This window comes from Anser anser, assembly GCF_964211835.1.
Source record: "Anser anser genome assembly, chromosome: 15".
NCBI classification, from domain to species: domain Eukaryota; kingdom Metazoa; phylum Chordata; class Aves; order Anseriformes; family Anatidae; genus Anser; species Anser anser.
Window position 1 is genome coordinate 993,272 of NC_139736.1, and position 27,005 is coordinate 1,020,276.

The 27,005-nt window shown below is 58.0% G+C and overlaps 1 protein-coding gene across 1 annotated transcript in view; it reads right to left on the minus strand.

The window, feature by feature from the left end:
- Positions 1-3,177: 3,177 nt before the first annotated feature.
- Positions 3,178-27,005, minus strand: part of CACNG3 (calcium voltage-gated channel auxiliary subunit gamma 3) — a 29,867-nt gene continuing 6,039 nt past the window's right edge. Inside the window, exons 3-5 of the mRNA XM_083799785.1 lie at positions 7,195-7,278; positions 5,523-5,663; positions 3,178-4,680 (exon numbers count right to left, since the gene is read on the minus strand). Of these exons, the coding sequence (XP_083655911.1) occupies positions 4,169-4,680; positions 5,523-5,663; positions 7,195-7,278 (737 nt within the window). The 3' untranslated portion in view covers positions 3,178-4,168. The remainder of the gene's footprint in view (positions 4,681-5,522; positions 5,664-7,194; positions 7,279-27,005) is intronic.

Genomic DNA, 27,005 nt, shown 5'->3' on the forward strand with positions numbered 1-27,005 from the left:
AAGCTGCTCAAAAGCGAGTGTAGGCTCGGGTTGGTTTGTGTGACGTGAGAAGGGGCAGTGGGGACATCTGCCCGCGGCTGGCGCCTGTCCCTTCGTTGCCACCGGGGCTGCTGCTCCTGCGGTGGCCGCAGCTCCGGGTGTCGGGGTACAGGCGTGCGCCTCGCGGGTCAGGGCAGGACGGCACGGCTGTGTCAGCAGCGGCACCGGGCGAGGTTGCCACAGGCCACTTGGCTGTGACGGGCTATCACGCTGTTTATCAAGGTCTGGCAGGAAGAAAACAGTAATGGGGCAATTGCTGATTCAATTTCTTGAATTTGAACAAATCTTTTTAATCTTTCTCCCCAAAGGATTGGAAAGGTCAGGAAATAGGCAGAATGTGCACTTTCAGGTATTGAAATTAAACTTGTTAAGAAATCCATATTGATTTGCACTTCTGTGAAAAATATTGAAGCCTCCAGATTTAGCCTGGGTATCGATTTTCTCTTTCAGGGGAAAGACATCGGCACGAAGGAAAGATATTACACGTGGCAGTAAACACCTTCAATCACCGCCTGCCCGGCCTCCCTCCATAAACAAGCGGCTCGGTCTCGCAGGGGAGGCTGCGGCTCGGCTCAGCCCCTGCGGCGCGGAGGCAGCGGCACGGCGGCGCCCGTCGGCGGGGCAGGGGGGCTGCCAGCCCGGGACCCCGGTGTCTGCTCTGTGCCGGGGGCAGGCTCCTGCTGGTGCCGGCACGGGGAGCACCGCGGGCTGCTCTGGCACGGGCTGCCCAGGGTCCCACGCAGGGGATGTTTTGCTGCTGCCCCAGGTGGGGCGGATGGGTTCCCATGGTGGTAACCAAACCTGCCCTGCACAGCAGCCGCCAGCTGCAGGGTCTCCTTTCCAAGCAAGGACAGCAGCACAGCAGGGCCTGGATGTGCTGCTCTGCAGCCAGCTCCCCGTCCTGTCCCTCTTTGCCTTTAACACCTCCCAGCACAGCACCACACACAGCGGCCGTACGAGTTGTCCAGCCAGCACCAGCGCGCTTTGTGCTGACCGGAGCGAGGTGAGCCGGCTGCGCTGGGTGAAACAAAAGGACAACGACATCAGAAAGAACAACAGCTGGAGTTAGGGTGCCTCAGAAACAAACAAAAAAATGTTTCAGCTCACAAGTTCAGCCTCAAGGAAGGCAAACCCGTGCTGTCTGGCTGCTCCTGCACCACCTGCCTCTTGGCCACCCCACTGTACTGGACCATGTACTGGGGGCACCTCCTGCTTCTGTTCCATGACTTAGGGAATAACTTAATTAACTTTGGAAAATCGATCCTCTCTCTGAAACGAAGCACAATCCTTTGCCGACCCGTCTCCTGGCTCACTGGCCCTCAAGACAAACAACAGCAACACAAATTGCCTTGAACGTGGCTTTAATGACACCTGAGGCACCAAGAGTCCTGCGCTTGCCCGGGAGGTGGCACGCAGCGTTCCTGCCCCTGACAAATGGCTGCTCCTGGTGGCCACCAAAATGGCAGTAAATAACGCAGTGACGACAGTATTGATAATTATAACAGCATGGTTGCTGGTTATATTATTAACAATTATTGGGTTATATTATTGGGTTGTATTATTAACAATTGCCACGACACGGGAGCTAATCCATCTGCAGCTGGCCATGCGTTTTCCTGGCCATCAATGCCTCCTGCCGTGCCGAACCAGCCCCGGACCCGCTCGTCCCGCGCGGGCTCCCAGCGCGCCGCTCTGCCGCTCGTGGGCAAGCCCCACTGCCGAGCCGACCCTCTGCTGGCGTGGGGCTTGGTTTTAATTAAAAATGTACCCTGTTCACACGCCTCGCTGTTCCTGATAAGGACAACCAGGGTTTCTTACCCGCAGTATTTGGTGACTCAGCTGGAGAATGTTTCCTGAAGATTTAAGTCTGAAAAATATGTTCCTTTAAGCCACAAAGCGTGCACGTGCATGCGCACAGCCCAGAGGTGCCCCTGTGAGCAGGCAGGGATGCTTCAGGGCAGGCTCCTGCCCCTGCACCGGTAACACCGCGTGGGGTCAGCATCCGTGCCCACCGCGGCCAGATCCGGCGTGGGCTCAGTGGGGTCTCGCTGTGGCGTTCAGCCCGCACAGCACCGGGGTTTCTGTTAGCAGAGTCCCTAAAGGTCCGCTGAAAGGCAGTCCTCAGCACGCACTGATCCTGGCACTGTGCTGACCACATCTGTCAGATGGGGCAGGTTGGGCCCTTTGCTAGGGGGTCTGAGGGGATAAGGCTGCTGGGTGAGCCCGGAGCCACTGTCAGAGGTCCGGGGCACTGGGATAGCTCCCTGAAACAACCCCTGCACGTGCTCAGGTGGCCTTCTTGCAGGGCAACCACCTGATGAAAGAGGCTGCAGGCTGGGAGCTGCAGAGAGCCCTCGCAAGGCTGACGACTGCTTGCCAGGTAAATTAAAATGCTGCTGCTTCTGCATTTTATGCAGCGAGCCCTTTCACTACTTTGTTTTTAAATATTTCCCTAGGATCAGAATGCTACACTTCCTCGGCTGTTTTTAATACATGCAATCAGCGACTGTGGCAATTAAGAGGCCTAATTAGCATCTGAATAGAGCTCCTTGCCACCACCCCCTTGCAATTGTAGCAAATAAGCCCTGACAAAGCCAAGGCACCCTCATGCAGCCCCAAGCCACGCGTGGCCACGCCGCGGGGCCGCTGGCTGCCAGGAGCGCGGAGCAGCACCCGGTGCTTCCATTTCACAGAGCAAACGGGGCTCATCTGGCCCCCAGCACCTGCAGTCACCCAGCAAACCCCCCAGAAATCCACCGGTTTTGTCAGACAGCTAAATAAGACCTCAATTAAGTGACACGTCATGCTAAGATCTGCCACGCAGGCACTGCCTCCTGCAGCTGAGCTCTGCTCTGGACAGACCCGCGGCCACACGCACGGTGCCAGCCCTGCGCCCTCCCCCTGCTCGTGCTGGCGGCTCCCCGCGGGGCCACGCCGCAGCCCCGGTGGGGTGGGAGAGGTGCTCCCCCCGCCGCTGCTTGTGCCCAAAAATGTCCGGTATGGAGGGACACCGAGCATCTCCCCCTCCCCATCTCAGCCCCTCCACGCAGCCATGGGAGAAATGCCCACGAGGCACGCTGCTCGGTTTTCCTGGTGCCCACAGCAGGGTCAGCACACGTGGCCTATTCAGCCAAGTAACTTGCTTGCCAAACTTGGACAATTTTATTGTTATTTTTCTCATTAATCTCCTGGTCATGTTCATTATAGAATCATACACCATCAGCATACAAACCATAGCCGGAGGCCCAGCCACAAACTCAGCTTCTCCCGAAGTACCACTGGGTCAAGCGTTGCCTCTCGATTCGCCCAGACAGTATTCTGTGGCTGCGCGTGTATTAATTTTAGGGAGTTATTTCATTTTCTTGCAACATTAGAGATTAATTAAATGCTGGCTAATTGCTACCAGTCATTGGAGGAATTCTGCTCCTGAGTCCTTTCATGGTCAGAATGCACCAAAAGGAGGGAGGAAAGAAAGAAAGAAAGAAAAGAAAGAAAGACAGAAGGAAGGAAGGAAAGAAAGAAGCCCTTTCAAGACCACAGAAAATTGCAAAAGGATGTTTCTTCCAACCCGACATGACAAAATTGAATTCCAAGCTATTTAATGCATGCACGAAACGCCATAAAGAAACCCAGCTCGAGCACTCCATCCATCACAACAGGGGACATGGTTTCAGGAACACGAGCATCGTTACGTTACCCACTCAGTGCTTCACACTCCGGACTTCCAGGCAGTTTCGCTTAAATGTAACTACCGGATGGGGATTCTCACAGACAGGGCTGTCGCCAGCATTTCCATGGGGACATACAGCTAAGGTAACACTGCGGTTATTATCAACATTAACGATGGTGACTTTGGGAAGCCCCCAGCCAGTCTTCAGGGGCGCCGTGGCCGGGGACGCGGTGCAGCGCGGTGCCCTCGGTGCCGGGGTTGGGCGGCAGTCCCAGCCCGGCCACGGGGCAGCCGGGCAGGGGGCCTCGAGAGAGAAACCCAGCCCCTCAGGGGCAGGGGCACGGGGAGCCTGCTGGGGTTGTCCTTAAAAACGGGGTTTCACGGGTTACACCGTCACGAGGATCATGTCATGCAGCCTGACAAGGCGCCTCTGCACGCTGCCCGGCGGCGGGGCCCCGCTCAGACCGGCGTGGTTCGTCTGTTGGCCGGGTTGTTGTGCAAAGACTCCTTGAACTCTTTGGGGATGGAGTTATGGACCTGTAAAAAACCGTGGTCCCGCTCGGAATTGAGCAGCGTCCCCATGGTGACCTTGGAGGGATCCCTGGAGAGGGTGAACATGGAGATGTCGGTGGAGGGGATGGTGCCGAAGCCCTTGCTGACGGGCGACATGTCCCGGGACCGCGGCTCGGTGGAGCGGGAGCTGGACCGCCGGCGGAAGCGGTACCGGTAGGTGGGGAGGCGGGTGAAGGCCGACCTCTTCAGCAGCTCCGAGTGCGACTTGGCGCGGATCTGGCGGTGCTTCTCGATGTACATGTGCACGGCGATCACCCCCACCATCTCGGCGATGATGAAGGACAGCGCGCCGAAGTAGAAGGACCAGCCGTAGGAGTAGCTCTTCTTGGAGTCGCTCTGCCCTGGGTCCCCCGCGTTTGCCGAGATGTAGACGATGATCCCGATGATGTTACTGAGACCTTTGGGGAGGAGAGGGAGAGGCGCTTGCTCCAGCAGTGGGAGATGGATGGGGGGGGACAGGAGTGTCCCCGTGCCCCAGGGAGTGCCAGCCCCATTTTGTCAGGGCTGAGAGCTCCAGGAAGTAAAGCGGCTCCGTCTCTTAATTTCTGGCAGAGCCTGGAGACTTTGTTTGGGATTTGGGCAATTTTTGCACTGCCAGCAGAGCCGTGGGGCTGTGTCGTAAGGCTGAGGAGCGGCTGATGCATTCCTGTATTTACTTAATGAATCGATTATGTTCTTTCTGTTGTTTTCTCATCTGCATCAGCGGCTCCTGCCAGCCGAAGGAGGGAGAGTAATTTGTCTCTTTGTGGGGAGAAGAAAAACACAAAATAGAGCAGTTCCTTGAGACAAAGACATTGTCATAAAATTATCAGTGGAAGCGTTGGGGAACAGTGCACAGAGAAATGAGCAATCCTGAAGGAACGGCCTCTCAAGGCAGAGTTGTTTTTCCTGTAGGACTGCGGCAGCCCCTCCACCTGCTGCCCAGGGCCGGGTGCTCCGTGGTGGCTGAGGGCAGATCCCCCCAAAACCTGACCCATGCTGGGGTCCCCCAGCGACACCCTGTGGGGCTTAAAGGACTTTCTGGCAAGGCGGCCCCTTGGCCAAGGACCGCTGTGGGTTTTCCTCACTGTCCCTGAGGACTTTTCACCCGGGATGGGACAGCTCACAAGGCTGAGTCCCCCTGTGCCTGGGAGGACCCCCAGCCTGCCACCAGCTCCCCTTGTCCCCCCCCAAGTCCCCACGTGCGCACCTGCAGCGCACCTGGAGAGCCCCCGCTCCCGCCCCGCGGGGCAGCTCCTACCTGCCGAGACGAAGAAGATGCCGGCGCTGAGGATGACGTTGTGTTTGCTCTTGTAGAACTCGCTGGCCGCCACGCACAGGCCGCCGAAGAAGAGCAGACCCACGCTGAGGATGGGGAAGATGCTGGAGGCTCTCACCGCACCTGCGGGGCGAGGATGGGGGTACGGTCAGGGGCCGGCACTCCCAGCCCGATGGCAGCCCCGGGCCGACTTGGATTTGGGGACCCTGCTGGGGAGGGACCCCCGGGCTCTGCGGCACACAGCCCGGCTCGCCCCGCGGGGGGGCTGGCAGCCACAGGCCGGGTCCCAGCCCGACGAGCCAGCCCTCGCAGGCCTCACAGATGCGATTCTGGGAGCAGCCCAGCACCGCTCCCCTTGGGTGTCCTCTGCTTCTTTCTCCTGAGCTGCTCTGGAGTCCTGCATCAACCACGCAAGACCTGTGATTCACGCCTCCAGGCACAAAACCTTTAAAACAATGATGTTTTTTTTCTTTCTTTTTTTTTTTCCTCCTACACTATTTCAAGGAATTACCTCTTGAGCCTTGTCATGCAGCTAGCACTAGCAATTTCCCTCCTCACTACAAAGCGCGGCACCTCTGGGTTTTGGCTGTGGATAGGACTGGATCCTCAGGGTTTCAGAAAACCTCCCAGATCTCGAGGGGCTGCCAATGAAGCCACAGGCACTGTACTGCCAGCCGCAGGGGTCAGGAACCTGTCACCTGGGTCCCCAAACCACCGCAGCTGCATTTACTTACTTATTAAAATTGTTTTCTGACGTAGGGGAGGAACATTATCTAAATGAACAAAAAGTCCAAGACCCAAGGCCCAGCAGGGCTGGTGCTGTAGCCCCAGGCCGGGCTCCATCCCTAAATCAGCAGGATTAGCTCGGGCAGGGCCTGTCTGCACGCTCGGGGGTCACTTACCAGGGCTATGCAGGGAAGGGTCTTTCCTACTTGCCCTATCAGAAGTTCAGCTTCCAAACTGACTGCAACGAACAATTAATGCAGCAAATCACTACCTGCTGCTAAAGCAAAGGCACCTAAAATACACCGTGCCTTGGTTTGGGCTCTCATCCCTCTCTTAGGGCCCTTATTAAAAGCACAGAGATACAAAAGCCCCATTAAAATGCCATTCCGGGGGCTTTAAAATAGGCTTTTTGTTTTAACTGTGGGAGGGGGTGGGAGAAGATCTTAAATGCTCAGCTCCTAAAATTGCAAGCCAATTCCGTTCGGCACATTCCCCTCCTAGCTGGGTGAGCAGAGCCGATGGCTCCCCGCAGAGCGCCACAGGACGGGGAGCTCAGCGCAGCACCCGGAGCAGCAGCAGCCCCGGCACGAGGGGCAGGGGGTGCCGGGGTCCCTTCCCCCGGGGTGTCAGCAGCTGAGCCAGCCCGGAGACGTCAGTGTCTCCGAGGCTGCCGCCTGCACCCGCTGCCTCATTCCTCCTTCCTTGGACATGTAGGTGTTAAAGGCGCCCTTCTGCCGTGCAGACCTTTCAGCCTGTCCCCGTGTTTGCGGGCAGGCTGGGCAGTGCCCGTGCCCCTCTGTGTGTGTGCTCGGGTGGGTGCCGCCGTGGGGGGAGCCGGGGCTGCCACCCCTCGGCCTCCTGCCAGCTGGGGGCCGCTGGGGGGCTGCTGGGGACGGGGCTCGGGGGCGGCGCGCAGAAGTGGACTCACGGAGGAGATACTCGGCCGTGTCCTGCTCGTAATCCGCGTCCTCGGGGAAGTGGTCGATTTTCTTGCACACTCCTCGGAAGGTTCCTGAGGAGACACAAGCCGGGAAGCCTTCAGATCCCTCTGTGCTGGGGGCAGCGCTGCACGGGGCTGCCCAGTGACCCCAGCCACAGCCCCCCCACCCCGGGGGTACCCGTGAGCCTCGGCGTTGCCCTCCTGCTGCGATCCTCCCTGCAGAGCCAGTGCTGCTGGCAGGTGGTGCGCAGGAGCAGCCTGCAGCGAAGGGCAGCACGACCCCTCACCAGCAGCACCCACCAGCAGCGGCTGCCTGCCCCTGTGTGCCCAATAACAACACCTGGGGCACAGATTGACTCTGGAGATGTGAATTTTGGAGGCATGGATAACTTCATCTAAATTACTACAGCAGGTTTCTCGCCTGCTTTCCATTCCCTGCTGCTTCTCAGCTCTGCTTTGTGCCTGGGACGCTGGCAACCGCAGCAGATGCTGGAGAAGGCAGAGCCGCCGGGGAGACCTGGCCTTACCTAGCTCCAGCCCGCTTCACGCAGCCCTGCACTGCAGGCACACGCGGGTACACACACGCACGCCATGGGTAAGCACCAGCATCACAGGCGAGTGCCAAGGCTGAGCCACCCGCCCCACGGCACGGCCCCACACCCCCACACCCCACAGCCCCACGCCTGCTGCCCCCCTCCTCCCGCACCCAAAACCCAGAGCGGGGGCTGAGCACAGCCCCGCTGTGGTGGGCACCGGCAGCGCTGCCTGGAAGCCCTGGGGAAGGAGACAGATGCTCTGGCATCTGATGGCCTCCCACTTAGCATTTGGGAAAAAAAGCCTCTTTTTTTTTTTTTTTTTTTTCCTGATTTTCCCCCCTCCTGGCTCTGAAGCAAAACAAAAGCATTTTGCCTTTGAACGCCTGTTTGCTTTGGCTTTCTCTTCGCTGTGCTTTAGGGCCCGGCTCTCTCCTGTGCCAAAGTGGTGCAGTTGTGCCATGAAAGGAGAAAGCCAAGGACGAGCCTGGCTCAGCCAGGTGATGCACTGGGGACTCGGTCACGCTGCAGGAAGAGAATGGGGACAGCACAGGGGTGTCCACAGAGGGCAGATCCTGACAGGTCACACGTGTCGGTGGGGCAGCCTGCAGAAGGGACTGGCAGTGAACGGTCGCTCTCCTTTACTGTTTCTGCTCATCCATCCAGCTGCCTGGTCCGTGTGCTTCCGATGTGCAGTCAGAGGCAAATTAAAGGCATTAAAACAAAAAAAAAAATCTGGCTATGCCCGGTTGCGCTTATGGATTTGTTTTGATGGATGCAGCCCTTCCCCGCCTGTGGATGCTGAGATCCTGCTCCCCGTGGCAGCCCGCCAAGGCACCGAGCGCTGCTGGGGACAGCTCAGGGCTCGGTGCACACCGGGCTGGGTGGGACCGCAGCGCCTCCAGGGTCCGGGCAGCAGCCGTGGTTCCTGTCTGCAGGACTCTCAGAGCTGCCTTCTCCAGAGCAAGCAGCAAACAAGTGCAAGGGAATGCACGGTGCTTTCTCTGCAGCATTGACAAATGTTGTCCTTGACATCATAAATGGGTAAACAGAGGCACAGAGCATGACTTTCCCGAGGTGTCAGGGCAGGCTGAGGTGGGAGGGATCCCTCCTGCCATCCCATTCGGGTTATGGCTCTTCCACAAAGCTGCCAACACTCACACAGAGCTTGGTGCGGGACAGATGGCAGCAGTGGCCCTGCCAGCAAACATCTCACACCCGCGCACTGCAGTGGTGCAGGTCCTGGGGACTTGTCCCCCGCTTGTATTGGTGTGCCACCTACTTTTGTCTTGCCACAAGCCATTGCAAGTTGCGCTGCTCCTCTCCCCTGCCCCATCCCTCTCAGAAGGGCTGTGTCCACCTTTGGTGATGGCTTTTCCAGCCCACAGCAGCTCGATGGGAGCAGCTCTATGTGACAGCAGCACCAGGCCACGCAGTCAGGCCACGCTGCCTGTGTCCCCTCTCTCGTGGGATGTGCTGCTGGGGGACAGGGCGCTGGGCGAGAGGAGCCATCCCGCACAGCATCCCCAGCAGCACACCATCAGTCTGCTCTCCAGCACCAGCTCGGGGGAGCTGAGCATCATGACAGGCATCAATTAAAGCCTGGAGATGAAGCTCTGGAGGTGGCAAGCTGTCATCCAAGCGGAGACACGGCATCGGAGGGAGAAGCGCCTGCTCCCGTTGCTTTGGGAACTGCGGGCGCTGGGGAGGCTGAGAACGGGCAGCACGAACGGGTGGGGAGGCACCGGGCACGGCGAGGACAGCAGCCTCGGCACAGCCTTCCTCCTCCTCCTCCTCCCCTGCTCCTGGCTTTCCACTCACCGTCTCCAACCCTCTCTCCGTACCTGCCAGCCAGGCTCTGCCCCAGGCACCCCAAGCTACCCCCCAGATCTCCCCCTTTCCTCCCCAGCTGTCACCCAGCCAGGGGCAGGTCCTTGCTCTGTCTCGGCACCAGCCAAGCCCACTGCCCGCACTGTGCTGCGCCAGTTTGCTGCCCCTGACCTGCAGTGGTTGCAAAGCTCCCTTTAGCAAGGGAAGCCCCGTGCAGGGTGGTACAGGATCTCTTCCAAGTGCACTGGCTCGCAAGACAGGGACATTTCCCTCTGAAATAACCTTCTTGGCAGGGTCATGTGGCCAGCACTCATTACCTGATTAACAAGAGAAAACTTTCCCTTGGTGCCACGTGGGAAAGGAGTTTGGAGACCAAGTCTCGGATGCAGCCCCCCAGCTGCAGGACGCCATGGCAGGGGTCACGCTGCTCAGCCTGGGATGCAAAGCACGTGCAGGGGAGCTACGCCTGCTGCTCCCAGCTGGGATGTGCAACCTCTCCTTCAGCGCTGCCTGTCCCACCGAAACACTCTGATTGCCACAGAGATAAAAAATATATTTTTTTGAGCAGTGACTTCCCCAGCGGAGGAACAGAGCCTTAGCTCAGCTGCAGGACTGAACAGCAGCTCCTGCCTGCAACCTGCACGTCTAGAGGCTTGTTTAGGGGCAGCGCTCATGGGGCTCGCGATGCTCCTCCCCAGCCAGCCCCCCGCCCTGCAGCAGGTTTGCCAAAATCTGCCCCAGCCCCGGGCCAAGGGAGCCCCCCCCCCCCAGGAGGGTCGGGGCAGCTCCCCCCGCACCCCCGGGCGCTGCCCTCGGGGCTCGCACCGGCCCCGCCGCATCCCCTTCACGCCCCGACATTTATTTCGGGTCCTTCGCTCCCGATGCTCGTTACCACGGCGACCGCGCGCTCACCTGGCGCGCAGAGAACGCCCCAGCTCCAGACAAATGCCCGGGCTCCAAGCACACCCCACACCCCCCCACACACCCCACACCCCCCCACACACTCACACCACACACTCACACCCCACACTCACCGCCCGGGCTTCCACCGCAGCGAGCCCCGCCGCAGCCCCAGCGCGCTCCCGGCCGGGGGCTGCAGGAGGGGGCCCGGGGGGGGGGGCTCCGGGGGGGGCTGCTCGCACCGCGGGGCTCCACGCGCCCTGAGCCCACCTGCAGACAACTCGAAATTCGGGACTTTCTCGCGGTTTTAGAGCTGGAGCCCTGCTAACGAGAGCCCCGCGGGTGTAAAGGAAGAGCGTTTGGGTTTTGTCGGACCTCCGGAGCCCCCTGCCCACTTTTCCTTCGGCAGGGCTGCAGTGGGGGGCAGTGCTGGGCACCCACCCCCAGAAACCTCCAGCCCCTGCCAGAGCACCGGGGCAGGACGAGCCTGGGACTCACCGGGACGCTCTCCTGGCTTGCTGCAGGCTCAGCCCCGGCCTGTGCACGGCACCCAGCGCAGCGCCGCTGCCCGAGGGGCTGCTCGGGGTACAGCTGCCTCCCCGACACCACCCACGTTCCCTGAGGCTGGGCTCCTCTCGCTGCAGGAGGAACGGGCGAGCTGCTGCTGGGCAGGGGCTGCTCTGGGGGTGCTGGGCTCAGCCCAGCCCGCTGGCCTAGCATTTCCACAGCTGATGCCCGTGCTGGCAAAGTGACCCTGCTCCGCGTGCGTGAGTCACACCACCTGGGCTTTAATTCATCTGCTGGCTGGGGGAGCTGGAGCAAAGGCAGAACACTGCTGTGGTTATCCATTCCCCGCTTAGCCGCCTCTGTGGTGGATCTGGGTAATTTTCTCTCCCTGTCAGTGTGAATCCCGATTAGCCAACTTAGCTTATCGCTGCGCTTCCCTGCCCAGAGCCTGGGCTGTTTGGCAGCTGGCTCCTCTCACTGTGACTTGCACAGCCCTGCTCCAGAGCCTCCGCTTGCCTGCTCTGGCACTGGCCAGCTTCTCCCATTGCATCTTTCCGTGCCGAATAACCAGATCCTCCTTGCCTTCTCACTAACCCACGGGGCACATCCATCACACAGGACTGTGAGCAAGCCCAACTCTCCCCATGCAAGTGCATGCTCCGTGCCCCCCAGATGTGCAAACAGGCGTGGACGGTGCCCAGCCAACAGGCAGTGGTGAGGAGCCTGGGGAAAAAAGGTTTGAGGCAGCTGGAGGAGAGCCAGCCGTGAAGCCAGCAAGTTAATCCTTTGCGGTATTACATTGCCCTCCCTGCTGCCGGCTTGCTTTGCTCTCCTTCAGTCCCTCCTGCAGGAGGGAGTCACGGCTGCAGAGCTCGCTGCTCCCCTGCACCCAACCCGCGCACAGCCCCGCAGCAGCCAGACGCCGGCTGCACAGCCCCGCGGCCGCACCGAGGGCAGAAGGAGCACCCCTCAGGGCTGGGCACATGGAAGCCTAACAGCAGCCAACAGCAGTAAAATACGCTGGCACTGAGTGTCCGAGATGTACCGAGCAGGGCGAGCTCCGGATGAATCATGCCCTCTGCGGATGAGTTCACCGCGGCGCTGGGCCAGGCTGGCCCCCAGGAGCGTGTCCTTCAGCAGCTCTGCTCTGCGCTCCCCGTGCAGGCTGTTTTGAAGCCTCCGCTGTGTAAGAGGGCACAGAGCAGCTCCCTGCCCCTCTGTGGTGCTGGAGGAGCCCAGCCAGCCATGGAAGTGATGGATGAGTGGCGCAGGGGGGGCAGCAGCTGCAGGAGTCGGGGGAGCAGCCGGGGTGGGGGGCGCCTGAGCAGGTCCTGCCCTCCTGCTCCTCTGGGCCTGGGAGGATGCATCATTTTGGGCACCCTGTGGGGGCTTGGGGCAGCACGAGCATCCCCAGCCTTGCTGCTGACCGAGTGCCACCTGCCCCAAGTTGTCTGCTCCTCCCCTCTCTGCTCAGCCTCACGGAAAGCCCTTGGAAGTCCGCAAGAAGCATTTGTTCATGTTCTGCACCACCAGTGAGCTTCGGTTCACGGTCTTGATTTAATGGCACTGCTTTAATCCAGGGGCACCCTTGGGTGGGCAGCTGCAGGGGTGCCCCCAGTGTCCCCAGGCAGGGCAGGGAAGCCCTCTCCAGCTGAGGAACCTTGCAGGACACTTCACGTGAAAACACGGTACATGAGAACTGGATCACCAGCTGCACAGAGCGTATCTGCCTGTTTACTCCAGCCTCACTACAGCCCTGCCTTTTAGGTAACGTTTAATTTGGAGGAGATGAACTCAAATAACATATTTTGCATTCACTCACTTTGAAAAGGCATCCATCCCCTTCCCCCCTGCCGGGCTCCTTTTCACCCTCTGCAGGATTCCTCCGTCCCTCTCACCCCATCAGGTCGGAGCACCCCGAGCTGCCCCCGGACACCACCAACACCTGCCTGGCACCCGGAGCAGGCTGCTCTTATGGGGTAATGTTTCCTTTCAGCAGGCTTTTGTTGCTGCTGCTTTAGTTCATTTGTATTGCGAAGTACGTACTCTCTGCACTGCATTTATCAGAGAATGCAAAGGCAATTAATTGATTTTATCTCAGGTCTTTTTCCCCTCAAAGCACTTTCCCCTAGGGAGGGTTATTGGAGGGGGGAGGGAAGGGGAAGGAGGGGTTTGCGACAGAACTATGATTTTCACGATGCTGACGGTGGAAATACAGCCAAGAATATTGATCGCAACCTGGAAAGCCAAAAGACTAAAAGGCTCTAGTTTTGGTTCTAAAAATCTCATTACTTCTCATCCAGTGAAACGCTTTTCAGGCACTATTCTGGCTGTTGCTGCTCCCTCAGTGTGGGAACTAAGACCTGGGGAGATGAGCTAACCCCTTTCCTAAATGACAGCAGAATGCCTGCCATCCCCATCTGTGAGTTCAGCCCTCCTGCAAGGTCAAATTTCAGACCTCGGCTCTTGGCACGTCCTGGTAAGCTCAGGCAAGTTGTCTCATGAGTCATGGTCTACAGGAACGGCTGTCCAAAGGACAACTTATCAGGCCTAATCTGCATGGAGCAAGTGGTGTGGCCACTGTGCCCAAAGTTCTCCGAAATTTAACATCCACTGGAGAAGCAGAGGTCAAAGCTCGGCTACAAAGTGCTGGGTTATGAGCTCAGGCACTCAGCTCCCTCGAGTAACAAGAGCAAGGTACCTAAATATCTCTAAGGAATTAAAACTTCAAGGCTCATCTTTTTTTACCTTCCACCCACCTCCCAGATGCCTGGAGAGTTGGAAGGAAATTCATCTTTATCCTTCCCCAGCTTCCCGCTCCGCAAGGGATCCCGAGGCTGTTTGCACAAGGTCCCTGCTGTGGAGCTGCAAACCTCGGGCGCTCAGGGCTGCGTGGGACCCGGCCACCACCGCAGGGACAAAGCTGCCACGGCACGGGTCGGTGGCACCGAGCAGCTACTGCAGGGCTCCGCTCCTGTCCTGGCGAGGGGCTCTCAGCCCCCATAAGCACCATGCTGCCGCCAGACCGGGCTGAGCCCGCACCATCTGCCCGACTTTCGACTTTCCCTGCAAACCGCCCAGCGCTCCCGATTTAAGCGGTGGGGACAGACCAAGGTTAGGGCCGCTGCGCCCTCACACAGGGTAATGCCCCAGCACGGCAGAGCTCTGCCCAGCCCTCGCTCCACTGCCAGTCACCCCAAGCCCGGGGGCACCCCTGGGCTGCTCCCCTCTCCCCGAGAGCTGGATGTGAGCAACGGCGCCCGCAGGCAGCCTGCCGCCCCCAGCTCCTCTGAAACAAAGCCCAGCACAGCGCTCACCTCCTCACCGCTACCTCTTCAGCACAGACGGGTTTCAAACGCAACACAAGCAGCTCGGGGAAGGGAAGGGAAGGCCGTGGGGCTGTTACAGGCTCCTCAAACCAGGGGCGAGGGCAACCCAGCTGGAAGAGCTGCTTGATCCGAGGATGCTGCTGAATGCAGCTGCCTTGGGAAGGCGTTTGCTCAGCTGGAGCTTGCTCTGCTCCCAGAGCCATGGCAGCCTTGGGGACTCAGGTGAGCAACCTGCCCCCACCACGAGATCAGCTTTGTGGTCCCTCGGATCACGGGCTGTCACCTCTTTACAACGCATCTGCTTGCACAAACTTCACTGGCAAGAAGTTAAATTAAGACGAAGCACGTGCGATGGCTGGAAAACTCCCTCTGCTCCTTGCGGGTTGGGATGGGTTCCCCGATTGCTGCCCCAGCAGCAGGACACCAGCTCCCCCCAGGACCAGCTTCCCCCCCAGCACCTCCCCGCGGTGGCCCCGTGCCAGATCCCCAGCGGGGCGGTGGCGCAGAACCTGGCTCCGTCTCTTTCACACCCTCTCCCCCTCTCTGTGGTGGTGGTTGGTGTCTCAGCAGAGTCACCTACACAGATATGCATTTTCTGAAGGATTTTTTTTTCCTGGTAAAAAAAACAAACAGTGGAAAAACCCCAAGTCAAATTAAACAAGTGCAACAGCAAGGAGGCGGCAGAGGCGGGCTTTGCGGTTACAGCGCCGGCCGGGCGCTGACGCCGCTTCAGACAGGAGGTGGAACATGTGCAGCAGAAGTGCAGCAGGACCCATCCCTGGGCGGCGGCGACCCACGGCTCGAGGGGCAGGGAGCGGTGCCCAGGCTCACGCCCCCCGGCCAAGGCTGACCGTAGGATGCTCCGGCCTGGTGCCCGCTGCCATGGGAAGCTCAGCGAGGCACACATGGGTACTCAGGGGCTGGGGGTACACAGAGAACTGCTCTGCCACATGCTGCAGCCCCCTCTGGGCCACCCGTAGCAGGACTCTGCAGCCCCCTCCCTTCAGGGAACACCCCGAGGACAAACTGCATGAACCCCCTGCCAGACCCCCGCCAGCTGGAGACGCAGCTCTCCCGGCACAGACCCCGCCGAGGGGTGAGCCCAGAGCTCTGCGGTGGAGCTGGGGGGGCCCAGGCATCCCCGCGGGGGCAGCTGTGGGCACGGCCAGGCTCTCGCACCAACGGGTGGACTGGGAACTTCTGCCAGTTTTAGCCAGGGATGCTCCAGCGCTCAGCATGTCACAGACTTTACTCCCTCAGCATTGCTAAAAGGGAAAAAAAAAAATCTACATTTTGACAGTGACTCATCATCTCCCATTCTGGAAGCTGTGGGGTTGCTACAACCTACACAAGGCACTTCAGAAAAGCAAAACAATTCTGAATAATAGAGGAAAAAAGTTTGAAAAGGATGGGTAATTTCTAGCACTCTTTGAGGGTTCAGCTTTAGTTTTCTCATTATAAAAGTAATCAGGTAACGCACCGGAGCTGCCTTTCAGGTCACCCCCACGCTCCCCTGGGTTTCCTTCCCATCAGCCGAGCTCACCAAGGACCGCAGATGCCCAGCAATGAAAGCAGCTGCTGGGGGCTGGGGGCTCCCCCCCCAGAGGTCAGCGCAGCAGGGCAGGGGCGAGATGGGGACCAGGGGCATGAAACCCCCGTGGCAGCTGGGGCGGCCCCTGGGGCACAGGGCACCAGCACCGAGAGCAGGCTGGGGGAGCTCCCAGCACTCCTGAGGAAGCCATTTCTTGTTTCGTCTTTAACAGCAAATAAACATTGATTTTTATTTTGAAATGTAATTGACATTCCTACGATAGCAAAGTGAGGGCTGGTGCAACCAGCATCAGTGTAAATAAGCCATGTGCTAGAAAGTAATGAGCTTTGCTGATTGGGTTTATCCTTTTAAATTAATACAACTCTAGGATTTTTTTTAAAAATAATCTTTCGTTCGCCAGCTCAGAGATACTGATGGCAAGAGACAGGCAGGAGTCAGAGCTAGGCCTGCCCGAGGCACAGGCACGGACCATCAGGACAGGATCCAGCCCTCATTTGTTTCACAAACACCAGGTTCAGGCGGGTTAACCGATGAGCTTTCAGCCTGGTCTTTGGCTGTCGGTAGCCGGGGTGGCCAGCTCAGCCCCGGGAGACTCCTGGATGATGAAGCTTTTTACAAACAGGACTGGGGAAGGTATTTCCACCCGGCAGCGGGGGAATCTCTGCACTGACCCGGGGGAGGAGGGCTCATCTCAGCCCCCTTACCCCCACCTTCCCCTTCCCAGCTGCTGCAGGGAACTGCCCCATCTGACCCCCCACCAGAGCCAGCCACGTACCCCCAGGCCCCGTCCTCATCCTTTAACCATGCCATCCCCTTGTCCGGCCACATCCAACCCCAGGCTGGGGGGCTGCTGAGGGCCCCTGGGGGCTGCTGTTGGCAGCCAAGGTGCCCAGCACGGCTCTGCCGCCTGCCCCACGCTCCTCTGGCCTCTGCCAAGGGTTTGAGGCCCAGCTTCCACCTCCGAAAGCCGTGCAGCCCCGTCAGCCCCGCAGATGGGACCAGGCACCGTTACTGCAATGCTCCATCGAGCTTCTGCCCCTCCGCCCAGCGGGAAGGTTGGGCTCAGCACCCACCCGCTGCTCCCGGGCAGCCCTGCAGCTCCTCTTAATGCCAGGCTCTGCTTCCCCACGCCCCGTCCCGCTCCTCACAATCATTTATGCTGCCTTAATGGACTCTCATTTAACTTATGGAAACTCACGCCCTTTCTTACTCTTATTCGGACACAAATTCCATGCACCACATCACGTTGTTTTCTCTCCCTTGGTCTTCCCCTGCGAAGCTTTTTGGTCTTCATTGCTGCACGTCTCTAACCCAGCTCCACCACGCTCACAGCCATTTCTCCCCATCACGGCCGTTATAGAGCTGCACGCAGGACTCAGGACTATGCCCAGAGCCTGCCCCCGGTCAGACTGCTGCCCAGCTCCTCAGCAAGCAGCCTTCAGGGGGCACCTTCCATCTCCGTGCCACGTCTCAGGGGGATCCTCCTGGGGCCTGCGTGGAACACAGCAGCTCGCATCTGCACGCCCGCCCTGCAGCCAGGACCAGCCCCGCAGAGGGCATGAAGCCAGCAGCAAAAGAGGAGGGAGGAAGCAGGGCACAAACAAATCCTCCTCCAGCGTGAAACCGAGGTGGCGAGAGCAAAATTTGTCAGGAAAGCAAAGGGCAGACCTTTAATTGCCTGCACATCACAGCTGCAAGCTGGGATAACAAACCGAAGGGACAGGACTGGCTCGTTTATTGGAGTACAGTTGGCCCATGTAGCATTTCTGAGCCCTATGGAGAGATCTGTGCAACCAGAATGCTAAAAATCAATGAAAAAACCCACTCAGAAAGGACAAGGTGGGAAAAACAAGGATCAAAAAAAGAACTAAAAAGGATCCTGTCTGAATTAACGGCCACTTGTTTAACCAGAATTAATATAAAGAGAAGGAACAAGCTGTGGAGCTCTGGTGTCTGCTTCAGCCCCCTGAGCTGTACCAGAGGACAGATTATACCAGAGGCTGCTTAAGTACCTATTTATAATAAGTAGGAGAGAAAGCTGCATTATGATGGGAAGCTGGAGGTTTCACTTCGCCGGTATTAAAATGTCCTCTGAATTTCTAAAAACCTATAAATGACAATTTCATAGCTCTGAAGCATGGCATCTCACACAGGGAGCGCTATTTTAGACTGTGTTGACAGCTGAAGGGGAATGGATCAAAAAATTAAAAACTAGTTGCTGCTCAGGTCCAAGGAATCGTGGCTTGATTACACTTCTTATGGGCAAACAGAGTGAAGTTCAAGGCACTAACATATATTCTCAGCGCTTTAAAGGCCAATTCACAGAGCAGAAAACAATTATAAGCCAAATCAGTCCGGAGAATAGATTTAAACATAAAAGCACAGCTGTGAATAGAGAATGATTTAAGAGCGTTTTACCCCCAAATTCATAACGGAGATGTGGATTTGCACCAGTTTAAAAGCTGCCTGGTTAATATGTAAACAGCTGTAAAAATAAAAACATGCCCAACAAAAAGAAGAAAGGAGATATTCATAACTCTGAATTTAAATCAGCAACTCAAAATTGTAGAGCGCTGATAAAGGACACAAACAAACAGTAGAAAAACCATCAAAACAACTTTCCCTGATGCATTAGGATGAACAACAACAACAAAAAGGAGCAATGCTATCTCCTGTTCCTAGACAAAAACGGCAGAAGCGTTAGTCACAGGACGGAGAAACGTTAAATAACTGTTATAACAAGTGCGACATTTCATATGCAGCAGTCACATCCCAGCGCTCAGAGACGCCGAAAGAGCCGAGCGAGCAATTAGCACTGAGGCTTGCACAGCACTGGGGGGGGGGGGATCAGCTCTGCCAGGGGTCCTGCCCCAGCCCCTGGGGGTCCTGCCCCAGCCCCTGGGGGTCCTGCCCCAGCCCCTGGGGGTCCTGCCCCAGCCCCTGGGGGTCCTGCCCCAGCCCCTGGGGGTCCCCAGCCCAGTACCTGGAGGTCGCTGCAGTCAGACCTCCGCTGGACGGGATGTTGTTCCCGTCATCACACATGGTGAGCAATGACAGGACACCCAAAACAAGGACCACAAACAGGGGCCGAGGGGTGGGGTGAGTGAGGCCGCTGGTAACCACTTGCCTTGGTGCCACCAAAGGGGGACGCCGGGGGTGCTGGGGACACGCAGGCGAGCAGGGAGCCAGAGCTGGGGCAGCCTGGTGAAGGTGGGAGAGCTGAGCTGGTGTTTTCACCCACCACAGCACGGAGTGACAGCACCAAAAGGTTCTTCCCTATTTCAAGGTGAAGTGACTGCTCGGATGCACGGCTAACAGCACTGTGTGCTCGAGGCGGATGTTAAACGGCGAGGTTTCTGAGAGGCAGAAGGCTGGGACAGAGCACCATGAAGAGCCCAGTTCCCACAGCACAGCACAGCCCTTCCAAGAGAGGTCTCTGCCCAGCAGCAAAACCGCAACAAGATTTAAGAGGGGAAGGTGGGCCCAGAGACAGGCAATTTTCAGGGTGAGAGCAAGCAGTCAGCTCACCAGGGATCACGGCCCCAGGCTTTGGTGCTTCCCAGTGCGGGCAGGACCGCGGCTCCCCACCTGCCTTCCTGCACGCTCTGGTCCCAGCCCCATGCCACTGATGCCCAACTGCATTTTGAGGGCTGTGAAAAGTAAATCAGTTTTCAGAGGAGTCACACAGTACAGACTATCAAGGCTAAAAATATGTAAATCGCCATGGAAAGCGCTGTCAGAGCTTCAGCGAGACTAGGAAGATGCCAAAAGGCAATTTAGAATTTTTGAGCTCACTGCACGAGGCATTAAAAAGGTCACTATTTCTGAAATAAGGATCTTTACAAATAAACACATTTGCTCAGGACTCGGTGAGTCATGCTGGAGCGGAGCACAGAGCATTTCCAACCTAATGCTTTTGACAGGCCACGAGCAGGGCGATCTTTTCATGTTTACAGTCCATCAATAGTTTTTACAGCCACACAGTCAATCTTTAAAGCACATTTAGCCTGGGAGGAGGCTTGGCAGGTTGTTTTCCTTGCAAAAATGATATTAAATTTCTTTTTTCTTTCTCTTATAGTGCTGATTTGAAGCTAAGTACTTGAACTTCAAATATAGGATTGCCACTCAAACACCTGCTTTTTTTTTTTTTATATACTTCTTGTCACATCTCCCTAACAATATAAATATTTGAAGTTTTCAGCTGATGCACTAAAAGGGACTGCATCCATCAAAACCTATTTGTTTCAGGGAGCTCAGGGGGCATCGCACTGCTCGGCTGCTGGCACAGGAGCAGGAATGCTCGTGAAGGGCAGCAGAGGCTCTGCTGGTCCCTTCGCCTGGGGCCAGGGAAAGGAAAAACAACCACAAAGAGGCACCTTCCTGCGCACAGCCAAGTTCCCCAAAATTCAGAGCACTTTCCATTGAATAGCACTTGTCCCAGCCCACCACATTCTGGAATATTTTGCCACTGGCAATGCTCCTCTGAGCTGTGCGAGCAGCGGCGTGCTTGGTGCCCGGGGAGCAGGGACAGGGAGGGCTGCAGGAGCAGGGGGTGCTCTGCCCGTTACTCGAGGGGCACCAGGGCACCACGAGCACCTTTCCTGAGCCACTCTGGGTGATCACCTCCCTCTCCTGCCTGCACATGGGATTTTGCTGCCTCAGCCTCCTGCTCTGCCCACCCACCTGCAGGCCAGCGCTGCAGTCAGAGCCCCCCAGCTCCTGCACTCACCTTGACTGCAAACGGGCCTCGGCTTCCCCCAGCGCCTCAAAGCCGCCTCAAAGCACAGTGCATTTTGCTAGAGAAACTGCAGGGCTTTGAAACAATTCCAGCTCCCACACGGCTCTTCCCTTTTCAGAGGCAGCAACCCGATATAGATTTGAGGAGGGGGGGAAGAAGGAAAGAAAATGTAAAAGACCCTGAGAAGCACAGGCAAGCAGACAGCTCCACAGCTGGTGCCAGTGCTTTCCATTTCCTTCCCACTTTGCCTTAGTTCACGCACCAGAGCCCACCCTACTGCTGTTGAAGCTAGGAGATGTTTTGAATCGGCTCCGAGCGCAGCAGGGCTGTGCCCCCCACCGATGCAGCCGCCCCCACCTGTGCTGCTCCCGCAGGTCCCTTCCCCTGCCCTCGGCTCAGGCTCACACAGGGAGCACGGCTTTGCCCCCAGCCTCGCTCAGCTCACAGCACATGTCCTCCAGGGAGAGCAGTGCCCTGTGGCAGCACTTTTAATGGGTCTGTCACAGCTGCAGCTCAGCAGCCCGGGTGTTGCTTTGTGCTCGTGGCACACACCTGCCCTCGCTCCTGCTGATGCACCTGCGGTGGTTGGGGCTGGAGGAGGCCACCAGGCTGCACCCGAGGGCAGGGCTGCAGGGCTGCGGCAGTCTGTGCAGCTTGGCGCCAGCCCCAGTGTCTTTGCTGGGGTCAGGGCCCTCACCACCGGCCCTGGAAATAAGTTCTGCATGAGAGGAGCTGAAACGACACACAGCCAGGCGCTGCTACAGCCCGAGAGGAGCTAGCTAAGATGAAAACCAGAACCCGGCACAAAGCTCCCAGATGCCAATGGGACATTCTGCTTTTCCTGCTTTGTTGCTCGTTCTGGGGACGAGATCTGTCCAAACTGACAATGCAAATGATTTCTGAGTGTCTGCTCTCGTGTATCCTGAAACCCCCTTGCTTAAGAAACGGGACCGCTCCCGAGACCCTCGCGGTGCAGCACGCAGCACGCGATGTGAGCGCTGAGCTGCTGCAGCTTTACCAGCACCGAGCTGGCACCAAACCGCAGGGTGACGGACACCAGCTCGGACGTACCAAGAGCAGGTGACAGATGCGGGCACCGCACGTTTCAGCAGGCAGAGTGCCACCCGCTGCACACCCCAACGCGCCGTTCGCTCCCCGGGGAGCAGAGCTCCCGCTCGGTGCCGACAGGCTGCGGCTGCGAGAACGCGGCTCCCGGCGGAGGCGCTGACACGTCTGTCACTTCAGCCGTCAGAGAGCTGGGACAAACACAGAAGCCACACGGCATGCGTCTACACGGGTGCTGGGGCTCAGCCAGGAGAGCCCCTCTCGCGGCAGCCCCTGCGGGGACCTTCCCACCGCATCCTCCTGGCCGAGCTGCGGGGCTCACGCTTAGCACAGCAGCAACGGGGATCGGGGCAGGCTGGGCGATGTGCAGAGTGGTTATTATTGAAAATGAATGTGATGAGCATGCACACCACCTCCCTCAGGGTCTCATTGCCATCCCCACGCCCTCACTGGAGCGTGCTTCAGTTGTCTGGTGACAGAGGCAGAAGATACGCGTCCTGTCTCTCCCCCAGGCGAAGCGATCTCACACCTCGGACTGCCATTTTCCTATCCTATTAAAGGCAGGGTTACTCTTCAGCTTTTCCTGTTGGAGGGAAGGCCAAAGACTAATGCAGATAAAACACTTTCTTCTTTGGCTGGAGCATGCTGAGGAATGAGAAGAAACTCCCCAGGAGTGGATCGAAGGAGGCTGCACGAGGCAGCCAGCCTGTCCGCAGCCCACTGACTCCCGGCAGCACCTCAGGCTGGTGGGGGCGAGAGGCGAGTCCTGCTCCCGGGGAGACCCCGGGGTGCTGCCCCCGTCCACGTCTCCCCAGCTCTGCACGGCTGCCGTGCTGCGATAAGGCCGAGCGAGCGGCGTGCTGCTGCCGGCAAATGGAGGGCTTGGCAAGGCTGCTGCACAGCCTGGTGGCAGTCACTGCCTCGACTGGCTGCGAAGGCAACGCTGGAGCTGTCGCAGGCTGAGGACAGCACGCAAAGACGACAGGGAAACGGCATCTGTGTGCGGAAGGGGCAGCCACCTTGCCCGGATGGAGCAGGAGGCCCAGCGGCAGGGCAGCAGGCGGCTCGCGCAGCCCCTTGCGATCGCTCGTGTGACGGCGTGGTGCGATGTGCTGCTGCTGCTGCTGCCCGGGAGCACTGACAGCTGCCAAAACCTGGGCGAACGCCGGCCAGCCTGGCACGGGGGGGTCTGCTCCGGGCTCCCTCCTGACCAAGGAGCAGCCCTGTGGGGAGGGAAGGAGGGGGCAGCCCGGGGGCTGTGGAGTGGGTGTGGAGGACACGACCAAGGTCCCAGCAGCATAAGGTAATGCTGATTTTAAGAAGTTAAAATCAGGAACACTTTAAGAGGGTAGTCACTTGTTGGTAACCTCTTTGGGAGTTGCTTTCCCCTCCCTTTATGGTTCCAGGCACGAATTGAGAGTAAAGGTACAATTATGGGACAATTACCAAATCCCCAAATAAACTGGAAGAGTGAGCATTTGCAAGGCACGAGCCCAAATGTCACCCTCAAATGCTGCCTTTTGTTAGTGCTTTCCGCAGGCTGAGTCATGCCTTGTGCTGCTCATTCACCTTCCCGGAGCTCAGGGATCTGCCCCGGGGCCGTGGCTCCTGCTCCCAGCCCAACCCTGCCCTTGGAACACAAACCTTGTGGCACAAAGCAACGCCCAGAGCCCGCTGTCAGGCAGCAGGACCACTGGTGTGGTGCTGCTCCTGCGCCCCATGGCTGCTTTCCTTGCCTGCTCTCTGCCTTTCCCTGCCTGCCTTGCCATCGCAGTGTGGCCCTGCTCTCTGTGTGATAAAGCAACGTGGCTCCCAGTAACCCGCTGTGGTGACAGCTGAGCATCCTTTGCAGCCCGACAGCGCCAGGTTTGTCTGTAGATTGTGGTGTCAGGAGATAAGAAACAGGCAATATCTGAGAACATCATCATGCGATATTACCTGTTCAGCAGCCATAATAATTTCTCCTTCCTCTCTCCATGATGACTATGAAAAAAAAGGATATTTTCAAGCCTGACGAACGCAGTCATCCAGTGTGCAAGCGAATTTTGCAAGTGTTAGGAAGACAAACACATCTCAGCTGTCACACCACACATTTCAAACGGCAGCAAAGACCTGTTGCGATGGGACTGCTCCACCTGGGCTCTGTTTGGCAAGCTGACCGTGGCACGGCGCGGCCCCGGCACAGGGGGGCAGCCCCAAAGCATGGCCAGAGCAGCAGGGGTGGAGGAGGGACCGCGGCAGTTCCAGAATTAGTATTCCTGGCAGCCACAGCCACGCGTGCACCTTGACTGCAGCGTGCACCAGCCTCTGCGAGCCTGGCGGCCAGTGGCACGTAGGCAAATGCAGAATACCGAGTTACCATCAGAGCACTTTGTCACCGTGCTGCTGTGGTGATGAACGAGCAGGCATTCACTCACGGGAGCGCTCCTCAGGCAGCTGCTGCCTTGCATCCCCTCCTACCTCGGACAGACGAGGGCCCAGAGCTGGCAAGGGCAGCCAGTGCTCAATAATTTTGGCTAGGAAATCCTGTGCCCAAGCGCTGGTGCACCGCTGGTCACACGATGTGCCTCTGATTCAGAAGATGTCCAAGAGAAGCTGATGTTCTGCAGATTGTCTCCAGTCTAACCAGACCAAAGGACATCGGACAGCTCAAAGCACGGAGCATACCTGGCCTGAACTTCCTATTTTGAAAAATACTGTTAAATATCTGCTGAAAGCAGATGGTTAAAAGGTAACACAAATGCCAGATAAGAAAATGTATGAAGCGCCCCTGAGTCACCAGGGCCGAGCCTGGCAGCCCGTGACACGAGCAGTGTTTGCACTCGCGGTTGTGTAACAGATCCCCGGCGCGGCGAGGCAGCGTGCTCGTGCTCGCTCCTCAGCACCGTTCTGAAACCTCTCCTCTCTGCAGAGCCGCACAGAGCCCCGCCGATGCACATGAGCCAAGAGAAGACACCAGTTGTCACCCAGGCACTGTCATTCTTTACCACAGCAGGTGTCTTCTTAATCAAAGAAATATCTCGAGACGCCCGCTGCTGCGTTCCCCCAGAGCGAGCCGTGGCTCATTACAGACCGTGCTGGAGGACTGCATGAAATGAATGGCAACACGGCTGTGCTCCCCAGGGTGCTTATCCTTCAGAAAAAAAGCAACAAAACCTCGTGGTGCTAAGCTCGAGTGCAAGCCAGAGTGGAGCCCCCAGCGAGCCCCTAGAAGGGGATGCGGGAGCCTCCATCTCAACACCAAGCCTCACGCCAAAGTGCAGCCAAGCACCAACTGCAATCCTCTTCCAAGGGTCATGTAAACAAGGAAAGTGACTTTTAGATGCCGTAGCACAGTTCCAGCCCTTACCAAGGTCGGAGCAGGGGAGCAGGTGGGCAGAGCGCCCCGGTTCCTCCCAGCACCCATGGGTGCGGGGAACCCCTCACCGAGCGCGCACCCGCTGCTCGCACGCTGTGGCACGTCCCCGCTGGCTGCCTGTGGTGTGTCCCAGTGGCTCCGTGAGTGGGGTGGGCGCCTCCCCTTGGGCATCTCTGAGGCACCCTCAGGTGCGGGCGTGCATTCCTAGCAGCGGATACGCCACACCTGCACCCTGCCAGTGCGCCTCCATCAGGCACAGACCTCGTCGGCAAGGTGAGCCAGGGATGCAGCCCGGCCTGCCGCATGCCACCCCGCATGTATGGGTTAATCCATCTATAGAACGATAAGAGCAATTTTGATCTTCCTGGAAAAGGAGGTTTATGTCTATTTATGAAGTGCACCTCGTGTTCATTAAAAATCCATGGTGAGATCCATGTGAAAACTAACCACCGAGACGCAAGAAGCACTGAGCAAGTTTAACACCATGGCTGGTTCCCCTCATCCCATCCCAAGGAGCACGGGCAATCGCGGGGGCTCGCAGGTCTCTGCGCCTGGCCCCTCACCCTGCACCGCTGAGAGGTGCCAGCGGTGCCACGGAGCGCGGCGTGGCCGGGCTGTGCCAGTGACTGGCGAGGGGTCTGCAGCCCCGGGACCAGCGGTGAGGGTGCTGTGCGCCTCCTGGGAGCTGTGTGAGACCAGCACCAATGAATCCACCCAGACCGTGCCTACCTGCGCACTATGAAAGGCAAAAAGCTCCTGCAAAGAGAAGTGATTTGCCAGAGCCGTGTAACTCCAGGCAATGGAGCCAAGCATCGCCGCTGCTCTCCCCGGTCCCCGTGCACACGGTGCCAGCGATGCCATCCCGGGCAGCGGGCAGGATCTGGCCAGCGGGGCGGCCTCTCCCCGCCACGGCCGCGCTCCCCAGCCACCAGCCCCAGCGCTCCGGCTTTCAGCCTTCATTAGCCACCCCTAATTATTTACAGCCATAATGGAGATAGTGACCTTGCATGGAAAAAAACAACACTTGAGCCTCATTCAGATTCAGACTTCCACCTCTATTAAACAGTAACAGCTCTTGAGATGACAGACTCTGCACCACGCCTATGCAGCAGTAAAATGCCTGTTTCTGAGCTGTTTGCAGCATACATTTTACTCATCACGTGCTGCTCACAGGCAATGTGGGAGCTAGCTCCCTACACCGCCCCAGACGATGGGATTTTTGTCCTGACAAACGCTGCAGCATCCCACAAGGGTAAATTCTGCACCCGCTGTCCCATGCGCCAATTCCTCAAAGCAGAGCTGGTGGGAGTGAGCCGAGGCACAGCTCTGGGTACCTTCAAACCATCAGTGAGATGTGGCTGCACAGCTGCCTGAAAGCGCAGCGCTGGCTGGCAGGCAGCGTGGGCCCAGCTCCGTCCAGGAGGATTTTTTATGGCTCTTGGCATTTGGCCACATGCCACAGGCACATGGGGCTGGAGCAGGCCAGAGGTGCAGCCTGACTTCCATCTCCATTAGATGACAGTAATTAATGCCTATTCACCACATTCTCCACCAAGCCAAAGTTTAGGGATTCCCCAAGTCAGAGGTGACACCTGGGGCATCACACGCAGATTGCTGACCCCATGCTCGATGCATTTGTCCTGTCCTGTTTTGACCCCAGTGCCACAACTGACCCCAGCGCCGGGTGTGTGTCCTGCCCGTGCTCAGTGCTGTTCTGTGTGGAGAGGCTTTCTGGGGCAGGAGGGAAGGGTGGTTAAGCCTGTGGCATGGCAATTTCCTCAGGTCATCTCAGATGGGTGACTGTGCCCTCCTCACCTTCACCCATTGCTGTAATCTTAGGTGCCTCTGTTATTTAATTTCTATAACACAGTTTAATTTGATGCTTCCTCATCCTCATACTGTGCGGAAGAGGACACTGTCACTCCACCCATCCTCCCCAGCCCTCCCATGCCCTTACACTGGCCCGTCTCCCCGTCCATCTCCTCCA